This window comes from Glycine max, chromosome 18 (genome assembly GCF_000004515.6).
Source record: "Glycine max cultivar Williams 82 chromosome 18, Glycine_max_v4.0, whole genome shotgun sequence".
NCBI classification, from domain to species: domain Eukaryota; kingdom Viridiplantae; phylum Streptophyta; class Magnoliopsida; order Fabales; family Fabaceae; genus Glycine; species Glycine max.
In genome coordinates, this window is record NC_038254.2 from 56,928,742 (window position 1) to 56,943,043 (window position 14,302).

Consider the following 14,302-nt stretch of genomic DNA (forward strand, 5'->3'; position numbering starts at 1 on the left):
TATTTCAAATGAAAATTTAGTTCCATTATACAAAAAATAATAATTACATGCATGCATACTTCACGCCTCATATATTGAAACTTGAAAGCATTAAAAATGTGAAAAGCAAATTGTTGACTGATAAGTATTTTTCTTTCCTTAAATGGCAATAGTCATTATTCAATTAAAGACTTATGTTTAATTTCTTCCATATATACCTATCCAACTCTTGCTGGTCTCCTCTCCTTGGGTTGGCAATGCAAGACAAATCATATTCCTGATTTATGTGCCATTTTTTACAGTAAAATAAAAATAAAAATAAAAATAACTGAGAAAACCCCAAACACAGAAAAACTGAGGTGGCATAAATATAGAAAGGACTCTCCCCACTCAATACAAAAATACTACTCTATGCATATGTTCTTCCCCTCCTCTTCCCTCCTATGAACCACTTTTCTTCCTGCTCTCAGCAACAACTCAAATACCTTTCTCCCTCACTCAATTCCTAAATCCTAATCCCCCCTTTTCAAATCAAATCCCAATTCCCCTCCCAAACCCCAAAAACATTCACCTCTTCGTAAAAATCCCACCTTTCCTTCGATTTTCCCCTACCCACCCACCCTCTCAGTTTTTCACTTCAAGATTCAGATGCGCTTTCTTTCCGCTACTCTTCTTTTCTTCGTGGGTTCCTTTCCCCTTTATGAAATGCTTAATCCTACGCGGCCACGATTTCTTCAATAGCCTTCAACGCGCACCGTCTCTGCGTTGCCCAGAAAACCTAGGTGCTTAGGGCTCTTCAAATCCTTCGTGGGTTTTGCTCAAAATTCGAATTTTCCGATTCTTTTGCAAGTGGGTATGGTGGGGAACGATGACGCGGGCCACCTCTCCGCCTCCCGGAAGATGTTCTGGCGGTCGGCGTCGTGGTCCTCCTCGCGAACCGCCGCCGGAAACGCCTCTTCCGGCGAGACGGAGAAGGGTTTCGCCGATTCCGGTGCCGCTGACGGTACTCACGGCCAGAACCGGCGGTTTGGTCCGCCGCCGCTGACGCCTCGGTCGCAGCAGAATTGCAAGGCGCGGTCGTGCCTGCCACCGCTGCAGCCGCTCTCCATCGCCCGGCGGAGCCTCGACGAGTGGCCGAAGGCGGGCTCCGACGACATCGGTGAGTGGCCGCAGCCGCCTACCACCCCCGGCGGGAGAGGTAATGGTAGCAATGGTGAAAGGTTGAAACTTGATTTGTCTTCCATTCAGCATAACAACCCTGATCATAGTAGGAGTAACAATGGGAATGGGCTTGTGAAGAGGGATAAGATTGCATTTTTTGATAAAGAGTGTTCAAAAGTTGCTGATCATGTGTACCTTGGTGGTGATGCTGTTGCCAGGGATAGGGACATCTTGAAGCATAATGGGATAACTCATGTCTTGAATTGTGTGGGGTTTGTGTGTCCTGAGTACTTTAAGGCTGATTTTGTTTATAGGACTTTGTGGCTGCAGGATAGTCCATCTGAGGATATTACTAGTATTTTGTATGATGTGTTTGACTATTTTGAGGATGTCAGGGAGCAAGGTGGGAGGGTGTTTGTGCACTGTTGTCAAGGGGTGTCTAGGTCTACCTCCTTGGTCATTGCTTACCTTATGTGGAGGGAAGGGCAGAGTTTTGATGATGCTTTTCAGTTTGTGAAGGCGGCGAGAGGGATTGCTGATCCAAATATGGGGTTTGCTTGCCAGCTGTTGCAGTGCCAGAAGAGGGTTCATGCTGTCCCTCTTAGCCCTAGCTCTTTGCTGAGGATGTATAGAATTGCTCCCCATTCGCCGTATGATCCTTTGCATCTTGTTCCAAAAATGTTGGTGGATCCTTCATTAGCTGCATTGGACTCCAGAGGTGCGTTTATCGTGCACATTCCTTCAGCAATATATGTTTGGGTGGGTAAGAACTGTGAGGCCACCATGGAGAGGGACGCCAGAGGGGCTGTTGGCCAGATTGTCCGGTATGAGAAGGTACAAGGGCCTATTGTGATGATTAAGGAAGGTGAGGAGCCTGTTTACTTTTGGGATGCTTTTTCAGATTTTCTGCCCTTAATGGACAAATCTGGCAAATCTGGCAGTAGGATAGAAGATGGAAAACTATTTGTTTTGCCTGGTAAGAGGAGAGTAGATGCATACAATGTTGATTACGAAGTTTTCACAAAAGCAATCACGGGAGGCTTCGTGCCTCCATTTGGTTCATCTGGTGAACATGAAACCCATTTGCCTGCAAGGGAGAGTAGTTGGAGTGTAAGGCGTAAAGTTTCCCATGGTAACATGAAAGAGGTTGTTTCGGTCCCTCATGGTAACATGAAAGAGGTTGTTTCGGTCCCTCGGCTATCGTTTCCAAGGGTTTATTCGGATTCCATGTTGTGTCTTCGTACATCAGCAAATGCAATTTTGTCTCCATCCTCATCCCTGTCGTCATCTTCATCATCTATATCATCATCATCCTCACCGTCTTTTGTTTCTCCAGATTCCATTACTTCTGATTCTAGCATTCATTCAAAGTTTTTGTTAGAAGTGTCCCCAGACTCTTCATCTCTGTCTAATTTTTCTAGTTTGTCAATCACATCAAATTCTACTTCTCATAATTTTTCTAGTTTGTCCATCACATCAAATTCTACTTCTCAACCAGTGTCTCACAGTACAGATATCCTTGGTGTCAAGTTATCACATCCCTTGTTTCAGTCAGCCTCTTTACCATTGAAGAAACCATCAACTTCCCTTGCTGAACGCAGAGGTAGCTTGTCAAAAATTCTGATGTTGCCGCTAATGAATGATAAGACACAAGTAACAGATAAATCGACAACGTCTCATGCTAGTCAAGAATCTGACATTCTTGTTAATGACAATGTTAGCTATCAACAACAATCAGATAGTAAAGATTATTTTTGCGGGTCTAACAACCATGCCAAGGATGGAGGTGTGAATTCCATTCAAAAGTGTGAGCCAAGCATTGCTGATAGCATGCACCTCAAGGAATCATCACTTAGTCAGTCTACCACATTGAAGGGAACTAATGACAGTGGCTTACTGCAGTATAATGTCGCACAGACTTCGGTATATCACTGGCCCAGTATAGAAAAGATTGAGACATTTGGTGCAAGTCATTTGGATTCTAAATCTGCTTTTGTCATATTCTCTCCCAGTATGCATGTACATGCAGGGAACATTTTATATATTTGGGTAGGGAGGTCTTTCAGTTGTGACGCTTCACAGGTTCACTTAGATATTGATAAACAATCAGATGTAGGAGCTGTCGACTGGAATCAAATTGGATGTGATCTCCTTGCTCGGTTTAGTTTGCCAAAGAACTCAGTCATCAAGGTATGACCTTTTCCTTCTTTTGTCGCGTCATTCTTACAACTATATGCAATAAATAAGTTGCTGCAGTCGTGACATGCCTGTTTAATACTATCTCTAGTCCTACATAAAAATTAATTTCATACTTTTTCTTTTTTTGGGTATTCTAGATTAAAACATAGTAACCACAAGCAATATTTATGGTAGGTGAGCTTGTGCTTGCTTAGTCGGTCTCTTTACTATCATTATCTTTTTTTGGTTGGAAACATTCTTAATGATATGCTGAAAACAAAATGTATAGCATCTATATTATAAATGTTAAATACCTTGTTAGCAGCTTATTAGAGAGTGAACAGAAGCAGAATAATCGATTGCAAGAAAGGAAACAGTGTGGCAATTGCAGTGTTGCTTGGTGTGAGCGGATGGTGGTATTTTCTTCATTCCATGGGCCCCCGAAAGTAAACCTAAGTCATATGGGTCTTTCTCTATCTGATTTTTGGGTAATTGAGTGTCACAAGCTCATTATATGGCATCACAAGTTCCATGAACTAAGAGACTTGCTAGTAAATAATTTCTGAGTATGCAGTTTCTGGTCACATATACTTCCACTTAGATTTTTAATACATTTTACAAGATTAGCAGTTGGGAGTATAAAGAAAACCGGAAGTATCTTGTTAGAATATCTAGGCTAGGAAGAATAGGAGGATTAGAACCTGATTCTTGTAGTCAATGATGAGAGAGGATTGGAGGAGTTGGCTACATTTAGTTTTGGAGAATTTTTTAGAACTGAGATCAGGAGAGTCCAGGTCTTTTACATACCTAGGAACCAGAGAGGTTTGTTGTAGAGAACTCTTTGCCCTGGATTCTGTATCGATCAACATTGACTAGGGCAATTTATGCAAGAAAATCTAACATTTCTTGCTATTTTCTCGTCCACCATTATCTATTTTTTCCCGCATTCAGTGGAATTGATAGCGCAAGAGGTGATGGAATCTCTAACTGAATCTAGTGTTTTGTTAGGTTGGGTTGCTTTTTAAGATTTTAGGTGGGCCAGCTGTTGCAACGTGTTTTTCCACAAACCACATAAATGATTTCTTTCTTTCTTATTGGAATACTATACAAAAAAGTGGTGAAATTAACTTTAATGGTTTGAAAGGTGACATTTCATCACTTCAGTTCACAAAAATAAAGATGCAGAAACTGCGAGAATGAAGGACAACACTCTTGCTAGGATCTGCGGATACAATAAAACCTATTTCATTTCTTGGGAAAGAGATTTTCTGTGAAGCCCATCTCCATTTGTCCGTTTCCCTTGATGTTACATGTTTTATCCTTTAATTCTTCTCTTCTCTTGTTTGCGTCCATAGCATTGTATTGTTAAATTGTGATCAAAGTAATGACTTTGAACTTCAAACCATTTCTTTTTTGTTTCCTATAATGTCAAATTTATGGTCAAGAAATCACTCCAACCTTGCCTTGCTAACATTTGTTGATTTGTGATATATCTTCTATTATTTTCAATTTTCCTATTCTAAAAAAAAAAAAAGATTGAGTTGAGCATTACACTGTGCATTGTCCCAATATTTTGAATTCTCATGTTGATCTTCTCTTCTGTGATAGGTTGTTAAAGAGAATGAGGAACCCTCAGAGTTCCTTGCTTTGCTGAGTTCATTGTAGTTAAAACTACACTAGGAGAATCCTTGGTTCAAGTAGCTTCTTTAACCTTTTCCAGCACCAGCAGTTATCCCTTTGTATGGCAAATTTTCAGGCTCTAATTTGATCTTCCCTGTGACAAGAAATCCAGTGAGGTAATGAATGGCATCCTAGTTGTTACAATTACTTGTTGTGCATGTCCCTCTAACTTTCCTATGCATATTACCTAAAACTACCTAAAACTGAGTTTTGTTAATGTTACTTGCAGGAGGTTGCCCCATGCCAAAAGTCTAAGTGTAGCTCGGCTGAATGTATAGCGCTTTAACACCCTCAACCTAGAAATTTATGTTCAATATACTCAAATTTCTTTCACATTCTCATGTTATTTATAAAAAAACAATTCCTTTTTAGCTCTCTTTCTCTCTCTTTCATATTCTCCCTAAAATGGTGTAGTTTATTTGCTTGTATGTGAACAATTTCTTGAATTTCAATAGCTGGGTGATATAGATTTCTTAATAGAAAAAAAATACTAGTATTAGATTGGTAAAAATGCGTATGATAGACCACTAAGGTAAATGTTTTTACATAATCCCGTGCAATATTATTAGTATGTTCACAAGTAATCAAACGTGGTTAACAAACTAAATTCAATGAATGATTGCGGATACGAAACTGACGATTGTAAATTGGGATGTAAAATAATGCAATTTGAAGATTGGATTATGCAATGTTCTTTAGATATGGTTTACCATCGTTTAAAGTTCGGGTGCATTTTTTAATTAACTGAAGTAAATCGATTCGCTTGTTAATGTTGATATTCTCTTAAATATGAATGAAAATTGTTAGTGAAGTCGATTATTCCCCCCTATGCTACCACCTTTCTAATAGGAAAATGGTAAGAAAATAATCGTTTTTGTCAGGCACTCCTAGTTATCATTTGATGTTTTTTGTACATTGTAAAATCGTGGAGAATGCTAAATTAACTGTTTTCAGTATGAATCACGTTAAATGGTTGAAAAATGGACGGATTCTATGGTGCCCCATTGTTAATAACCTTTAGATTAGTGTTGGTGGGGAGAGAGAATTAGAGTAAGGAGCGGAGAAGAGGAAGGAGACGGAAAGAAGCAGAAAAGAGGAAAGAAATGGTGTTGTTATAGAAAATCATTTCTAGCAACGACATACAATAGTTAATGATGTTGGCGAGGGAGAAGTTCAAATCAAATGTCTTACATAAGAAGGTGCACTATAGAGGCAAATTGACCTAGATAAGATAATTTTAGAAACTAGGTCCCGTTTAAAACATATTACAAATGTGTTGTTTTTTACGTGAATCCAAGTTGTATGCAAATAAAATCGTCATGCACGCTGATGAGATGACGAGGGAAGGGCACGTGGCATATCACTATTGCCACTAGTGACACAGCCAATGGTTGTCGCCATTCCCATTGGCGATCCCAGCTTAGACTGAAGCCGCTGGTTTGATTGGCTAGTTCAAAGGCAGCTAGGTGCAGGCTAGGCTGGGGGGTGCAGAGAGGGGTGAGAGCGCATGAGAGAGAAGAAAAGTGACTTACGGAAGTGTAGCCCTCCCTTCGTTCAGTTCTTCTCCTTGCTAACGTCATTTCTTTTTCTTCATTGAAATATTTTTTTATGTAGTACGATATTTTCTTGTTTTTTCTTGTCATTCACGGGAAAAAATAAATTTTGATTCCTTTGAAGTTTGATAGATAAATAAGTAAAATTTGATATATATATATATATATATATATATATATATATATATATATATATATATATATATATATATATATATATATATTAGTTAAAGTAGTAAGTGTAGTTATAGGAAAAAACTCAAAAAAATATAAATAAAGGAAGATGTTTATTGTTTATAATATTTTAAAAATAAAATACTGCACTTGAGATTAAAACTTTCTCCAAATAATTACTTCAGGATATATTTTGTTATTACAGACCAACTTACAAAAGTGAAGCTACGAAATTTTAATACTGAAGAAGACACACACAGAAAAATTTTTAAACCTCAATAACAAACTGAAATAAATGTACTTAAAAAAATAAAATATTATACTGCACTTTAGATTAAAACTTTCTCCAAATAATTACTTCACATAAATAATTTTATTCACACAAACTTACATAATTGAAGCTAACAAATTTTAATGGTGAAGAACAGAGAAAGAAAAACAGCTCAGTAACAAAGCACGAAGCACTGAACTGGCTCATGCAATTTAAAGGAAAGCTAGATATATGAGGAACCTATCCCGCCAACTTCAATGGCGATTTTCGAACCTGTCCTGCCAGCTGCAATGACGACTCCCTCCCTCAAAGGCTGCAACCCCTGTGCCCCCTGCACCTTGCTGCCTCCGAACTCGTCAATCAAACCAGCGGCTTCAGTCCAAGCTGGAGTCGTCAATGGGAATGGCGACAACCATTGGCTGTGTCGCCAGTGGCAGTGGCGATATGCCACGTGCCCTTCCCTCGTCATTTCGCCAGCGTGCATGACGGTTTCATTTGCATGCAGCTTGGATTCACGTAAAAAAACAACACCTGTTTGTAATATGTTTCAAAAGGGACCTAGTTTGGGAAATAGTTTCTAAAACTACCCCATCTAGGTCAATTTGCCACACTATAGATCATAAACCACAAAGAGTAATGGTATCCCATAAAATTTGTTTGAAAATGACACATTTACAACAGTTTTTTAGATTTGTATCTTGTGTAATTATCTTTCACTTCTAATCTAGTCCTTTGACTTGAAGACACTAATTGTTACTTGCCATAATTTTTAGACACGCTACATAAAATAAACATTTCAATTGATATATAAAAACCATGAATTAAATACTATCTTTTTATTTTTATATTATCAAATCAAATACTAATAAAAATAGTTAAGTTAGTTATCTTTAATTAATATATAATATCATTTTTTTTAAAAAAATATCCATGGAATTAAGTGATCGTTTGGGATGTTTGCAATTTTCTTATTTATTTTTATTTTCAAGAATAAAATGCTTTTGACAAAAATGAAGATAAAAGAGTTTTTAACTTAATTTTAAAACACTTTTATATTCATTTTTAAAACAAAAATACATGTGAATTTTGTTTCTTGTTTAGAAGAAGCACTATTTGTATATTTGATAATGACCATTTCTTATTATCATTATTATTGATACTATCGTCATTATTATTATCATCGACATTGATATTGGTATCATCATCATCACTATCATCGACACTATCACCGCTATCACCACCATTATCACCAACAAGACATGTAAATTAAATTCTATGGTATTTTAAATAAAAATAATATTTTTTAAACCAAATTATTTTTACATTTAAAAAATAAAATAAAAATTCCCATACTTTTTTATCATTCATTAGTTTTTTTTATTACTATTAAAATAATTTATAAATTTAATTAATATTTTCTCAATTTTTAATTTATATTTATTTAAAAAAATTCATACCATAAAAATACTTAAATAAACTTTAAAAAATAAATAATTTATGGTGGGCTAATTTATGTTCTGTGTCTCGGACCAAATCATTGATATCAACCCATTTTGAAAACTATAGGCACAAGTTCTTTGGATTTCAGATCTTGGGCCCGACAAGTTTGTTACCGTAATTTCGTGTTCTATATAAATCACCTCCCTCCTTCAGCTGTTCAACCCTAAACCCTAGTTCTGCAGCAGCCATCCGTTTTGTAAGGTTTCGTAATTTTTGATTCATGCATTTCCACTAAGCCATTTTATTTTGAATCTGAATGCTGAAGCTTGTTTTCGTGTAGCTTTCGTTTTATTTTAAAAAAACTTGCTTATGCTTTAATTGGCTGATGCAGTTTAGTGTTATTAATGTATATGCAGGAGGTTGTAAGAATTGCCGGTGAGTGATTACAATGGCTCCTGCTAAGGGTGGGTCTTGCATTATTCTTTTTATGGTCATTTCTTCAATATTATCAATCTATTTATCTAGAGGCTCATGTATGTAATGTTGATATTTATGTTTTGTTGCTGAAAAAGTTGGATGCTAGTAATGGTCTGTTTTGTGCTAAAACATATCCTGTTTTCTGATGTTGGATACTCGGTGCATATGGTACTTATTATCTATGAAGCACTGACATCCAGCCCCTTGCCGTGTCACGCGTCCGTGTCAGTGTCCGACACCGACACGACACCTGTATTACGTTTTATATTTTGGATATTACAGGTGTCCATGTGTCCGTGTCCGTGTCGTGTCCGGTGTTGGTGTTGGTGTCGGTGTCGGTGCTTCATAGCTTATTATGGTGAATGCACTACTTTTTTTTTTGGTTCTTTTGGTTACGGGGCTCTTGAATTCCAGTGTGTGCTTGTGAACTGACTGAATGTATTCCTAATTTAAAGAAAATGGATGTGCCACTGGTCATTTTCTTTAATATTACCTGAATGAAGAATATTTTGTTTTTCATTTATACCAGCGAGTTTGGAGTGTTTGTCGAGATATTGACAAATAATACATAAGTATTTGGCTTTCCTTTAGTTTGCATTTCCTTTTAACTCTCCAGTCATAAGTCATGTCCTGCTCTTCCTTGTAATGCATCTTTTTGTCAGTTTTTGCTAGTTTGATTTTCTGTTTCCAAATTGTCTTTTAGGTTGATGCATTGTTTTATAGACATTGGTGGCAAATGCTCAAAGCAGTACTGGTTTCCTGGTAATTATCTAATTACTTTTTTTTTCCTTGTGCAGCGGACAATGCCAAAAAGGCTGATCCCAAAGCTCAGGCTTTGAAGACAGCAAAGGCTGTCAAATCAGGTGGCCAAGTGTTTAAGAAGAAAGCTAAAAAGATCAGGACATCTGTTACATTTCACAGGCCAAGGACATTGAAGAAAGAAAGGAACCCTAAGTACCCTCGTATTAGTGCTCCACCCAGAAACAAGTTGGACCATTACCAGATACTTAAATTTCCTCTAACTACTGAGTCTGCAATGAAGAAAATTGAGGATAACAACACACTGGTTTTTATTGTTGACCTCCGTGCTGACAAAAAGAAGATTAAAGATGCTGTGAAGAAGATGTATGACATTCAGGCGAAGAAAGTGAATACTTTAATCAGGTAATGGAAATGAAAAATGTATTTAGATCTGCTACATGTAATTTTGAATTGTTGATAAACAACCAAATGTAGAGAAAGAGGACCAATTGCTTAGCTTACAGTGGTTTCTGTTAACTTGTGTCCTTAGAAGTAGATTCACATTCACAATACTGACATACAGATGAATCAACTTATAACTATTTAAAGAAGTTATGTAGTTTTTTTTTTTTACATTGCACTTTGTACTTGGAGTGCTTCATTAATGAGTATCACATAATATATTATATTAAGCAGTATATTTCTTTGTTTTTTATTACCAACTTGGTTTTTTTTTTTTTTTTGCAGGCCTGATGGAACAAAGAAAGCCTATGTTAGGTTGACTCCAGACTATGATGCCTTGGATGTAGCTAACAAGATTGGTATCATCTAAGTTGTACTCTTGATTTTTGCAAAGCCAATCCTTCATTGTTAAGATAGTTGTTCTACATGTCCTGAGTTAGGACTCTTTGTTTTCCATATGTATTAACTATTGTTTATTCAATTTTGAGTTCAGAACATTTTTATGAATTCAGTTTTATACTAGTATAATTAATAATTAATCTGTGACTGATTGCTTTATCATTATCACCACTTAAATATGCTATATATCTCACCAGAAATAAATTTCCACCTTGATTGTTCAGTTTCTGTGGTTTAAGTCAGTATTATGAGTAATTTATTCAACTCATTTTCTGTGTTAAATTATGCACATGGTGCAGAGTCTGCTTATGGTGCTCTCATAGGATTTGAAGTTCAAGACATGCTACTGTTTGGGCCAACTCATTTTATTGGATGAACAAGAATTTGAATCCAAACCAATGAAACCCTGTTTTAAACTCTAGTTTTATTAAAAATAGATTTAGTTGTCTTTCTTATAATTTATGAATGTTTCTGTGCAAGGTTTTGGCTGTTTCCAATGCTCTGGATTGTGTAGTGCTTTGCCATAACTGTTTGAAGCCATCACAACATTCCAAGAAAGTAACTTACAAAACTCATTAACTGCATTAGTGTAGGTTATGGGTCAATTCACAAATTAAATATTACTAATGAATACTAATTTTTACTAAAGAAATCATCTGTAAACCTAGCTAGCATCCTAATCCTAAATTGGTTAACACTAATCCCGCTTATTTATTTTCATCTTCATTAATGCTTAGTCACAAACCATTCCATTGTTTCCCCTGTGAGTCATCATTGTCATCTGCTACCATCTTCCAACAAGCAGTCTCAGATTGCATGCAGAGCAGAGTAGTGGAAGGAAAAAGTAGTTTACTGACTCCATTGTTTCCAAGGTTTGATCAGTCTCCATTTCCTTGTATTCCAAGGTAAAATTTTTTGTCCTGAACACCAGCATAATTTAGTTTTCTTCACTTGGAATGTGTTGTCATGTTGGTAGTGGATAATTTAAAGATATGTTCACGGTTTTACCCATATGTAATTGACTACAGAAAGTTCAATTCATTTTTGCTTGCCTGTAATTAGTTGTCTTGTTTCTTGATCCACACAAATGAAACTGGAGATAAATTTAATCTAAGGGTTTGCATTTGTGACCATTTGGTTGTGGGTTTGAATCTGGAAACAGTCTCTTTGCATATGTAAGGGTAAGGCTGTGTACAATGACCCTCCCTTATACCTTTGCACATCGAGAAGCCTTTTGGCACTGAGCTATGTTAGTTTTAAAGGTTTTGTGTTTTTAGTATATTATAGTGTATATTGATACATTGTAGTGACAAAAATAAAAGTGCTGTTATAGTTAGCAATCAATGAATGTATTAGTTGATATATTATTTGAGTTACATCTGGACTCTACATCACAATCTCTGCCCCCTCACTAACCTTTGTTCCTTTCAACCAAATCTTGTCTGCAATAGTCATGCTATTAGAATTTAGAATCTATTGATATACAAATAATGATGGCGAGTTCCTATTATGATGGTAGAATACCTGTAATAGTTTTCTTTTGAATACCAGACATAGTCAGGTGTCTACCGTGTTTTGGAAATTTGGTAGAGACTGTTACATGTCTGGGACATAATATACTGAGAGTGAGTCTGATAAATATGGGTTTCCCATGTTGTCTGATGACATATCTTGGAAAGGTGTCCATCGTTGCCCAATAATACACTTTGTTATTTGAGCTACATCTGGACTCCACATCACAATTTCTGCCCCTTTACTCAACTTTGTTCCTTTCAAGCAAAACTTTTTTTGCATTAGTCAGGCTTTTAGAATTTAAGAACTTATTGATATACACACACAAACAAGATTTAATTATTTGTAGTTCCTATTATGGTGGTTGAATACTGGTGTTAAGTTTTTTTTCCCTTTGTTGCTGAGGAAAACAATTCATGATTTTTTTCTTTTGAATACCAGACATAGTCAGGTGTCTTCCGTGTTTGGAAATTTGGTAGAGACTGTTACATGTCTGGAACAAAATATCCTTAGAGTGTGTCTGATAAATATGGGTTTCCCATGTTGTCCTATAACTCTTGGAAAGGTGTTCATCGTTGCCCAATAATATATGTTATTATTTGAGCTACATCTGGACTCCACATCGCAAAACCACTGCCCCTCACTCAGCTTTGTTCTTTTGAACCAAAGCTTTTCTGCATTAGTCATGAAATTAGAATTTATGAATGTACTGATATACACACAATATTTAATTATTGCTTGTTCCTATTATGGTGGTTGAGTTTTGTTAAGAGAAAAACAATTGCTGACTTTTTTCTTAAAAATCCCAGAGATAGTCAGGTGGCCACCTCGATTGGAAATTTGGTAGAGACTGTTACTTGTCTGGTACATAATATATTGAGAGTGAGTTTGATAATTATGGTTTTCCCATGTTGTCTTGTGACATCTCTTGGGTAGGTGTCCATCGTTGCCCAATAATATATTTTTGTTATTATTTGAGCTACATCTGGACTCCACAACGCAAAACCTCAGCCCTTTGCCTTTGTTCCTTCAACAAAATTTTTCTTTATTACTTGTGCTATTAAAATTTAGAATTCCTATTATCGTGGTAGAATACCTGTTATTTTTCTTACCAGACATAGTCAGGTGTCTGCTTTGTTTGGAGTTTGGTAGAGACCGTTACATGTCTGGGACATAAAATACCAAGAGTGAGTCTGATAAATATGGGTTTCCCATGTTTTATGATAAAATCTCTTGAAAGGTGTCCATCGTTGCCCAATAATATGCTGTTATTATTTGAGCTACATCTGGACTCCACACGTAAAACTTCTGCTCCTCCGTCTCTCTTGTGCCCTTTTTTTACCTTAGAAATTGTAAAAGGAGAGTCATATATTAGTCTCAAGTAGGACCTGTTCTGCATATAGGCATTTGAATGTGCTAATATTAATATTAAATATTATTATTAATACATTACATACACAAACATACTATTTTGAAGATAACATACTATCGTAGAAGAAAAAGGATTGGTTGGCCCTTCTTGTTGAAGTTAGAGTATATATGCATCTGGAGAATGGTTAGATGTTGGAATGCTTGTGTACCCACTTCGTGTGCACTAGTCTTTTGTGCAATAGGGGGTGGAGACGCACCCAGTCTTGTAACCATTTCTGACGCATGCCTTGGCGTGCAGTTGTGCGAATGCAAGGATGAGCCCTAGATTTTGCGTGGTGACTGATTGGATGTTCCAAGTTTCAGGAAAGGAGTGCAAAACACAAATCATTTCCATTTAGATTTATTGATCAGAATTTCCATTTAAACACCAACTTTCGTTGAATAGATTAATTAGGGTAATATGTTTTAGTCTCTATATTGTGTAATTTAGATTTGTTGAATTTTGATTTTAGTCCCAAAGTTTTATATTCTGTAATTTAGTCCTTGAACTATAAAAAAGTTTTTTAATCCTTGTACAGTTGTACTTACTCTTCAATTTGTACACATTTTTTAACTTCGGGTTGAAAGGGACTATTATAAATGTGTTTATTTATAAAGTGTAGGAATTAAATTGTACACTATGAAAATATGAAGACTTAAAATATATTTCTCTAATAAAAATGATTTGAGGCACATAAAAGAGATCCCGTGTTTTATGTTTTTAAATTGATTATGTTTAGGAATGTAATTCGGATCATTTGTCTGTAATTCCTGAATTTTGAAAAGCATGAATTGTCTTTAACATCACGTCATCCTTCGCACTATCGTCCTTAGCCTTCCCACCAATGAAATTATCCAAATAAAC

At 36.2% G+C, this 14,302-nt stretch overlaps 2 protein-coding genes across 6 annotated transcripts; both read left to right on the top strand.

Annotated features, from left to right (window-relative positions):
- Positions 1-247: 247 nt before the first annotated feature.
- Positions 248-5,369, top strand: LOC100777406 (protein-tyrosine-phosphatase MKP1). Of its 3 annotated transcripts, XM_003552625.5 has the most exons (4): positions 255-2,286; positions 2,320-3,330; positions 4,927-5,114; positions 5,228-5,369. In XM_003552625.5, the coding sequence occupies exons 1-3, from the start codon at positions 835-837 to the stop codon at positions 4,981-4,983; spliced, it is 2,520 nt and encodes an 839-aa protein (XP_003552673.1). In that variant the 5' UTR covers positions 255-834; the 3' UTR covers positions 4,984-5,114; positions 5,228-5,369. The 3 variants fall into 3 exon arrangements, with proteins under 3 accessions (XP_040868160.1, XP_003552673.1, XP_006603022.1); XM_041012226.1 differs by lacking the exon at positions 5,228-5,369 and having other exon boundaries at positions 248-3,063; positions 3,153-3,330; positions 4,927-5,064; XM_006602959.4 differs by having other exon boundaries at positions 257-3,330.
- Positions 5,370-8,535: 3,166 nt separating this feature from the next.
- LOC100777933 (60S ribosomal protein L23a) lies at positions 8,536-13,332 on the top strand. Of its 3 annotated transcripts, XR_005889764.1 has the most exons (5): positions 8,572-8,697; positions 8,853-8,900; positions 9,711-10,077; positions 10,402-11,073; positions 11,253-13,332. XR_005889764.1 is itself a non-coding variant. In XM_003552626.5 (4 exons), exons 2-4 carry the CDS (start codon positions 8,885-8,887, stop codon positions 10,484-10,486), a joined length of 468 nt encoding a protein of 155 aa, XP_003552674.1. In that variant the 5' UTR covers positions 8,536-8,697; positions 8,853-8,884; the 3' UTR covers positions 10,487-13,332. The 3 variants fall into 3 exon arrangements, 2 of the variants coding, with proteins under 2 accessions (XP_003552674.1, XP_006603025.1); XM_003552626.5 differs by having other exon boundaries at positions 8,536-8,697; positions 10,402-13,332; XM_006602962.4 differs by having other exon boundaries at positions 8,536-8,692; positions 10,402-13,332.
- Positions 13,333-14,302: the final 970 nt, after the last annotated feature.

Bases quoted from the DNA above. Each gene is read 5' to 3' on its own strand.
- LOC100777933 (XM_003552626.5), top strand. The intron at 10,078-10,401 runs GTAATGGAAATG...TTTTTTTTGCAG, and splicing joins AAAGTGAATACTTTAATCAG to GCCTGATGGAACAAAGAAAG.
- LOC100777406 (XM_006602959.4), top strand. From the start codon at position 835: ATGGTGGGGAACGATGACGCGGGCCACCTCTCCGCCTCCCGGAAGATG. The intron at 3,331-4,926 runs GTATGACCTTTT...CTTCTGTGATAG, and splicing joins CAAAGAACTCAGTCATCAAG to GTTGTTAAAGAGAATGAGGA.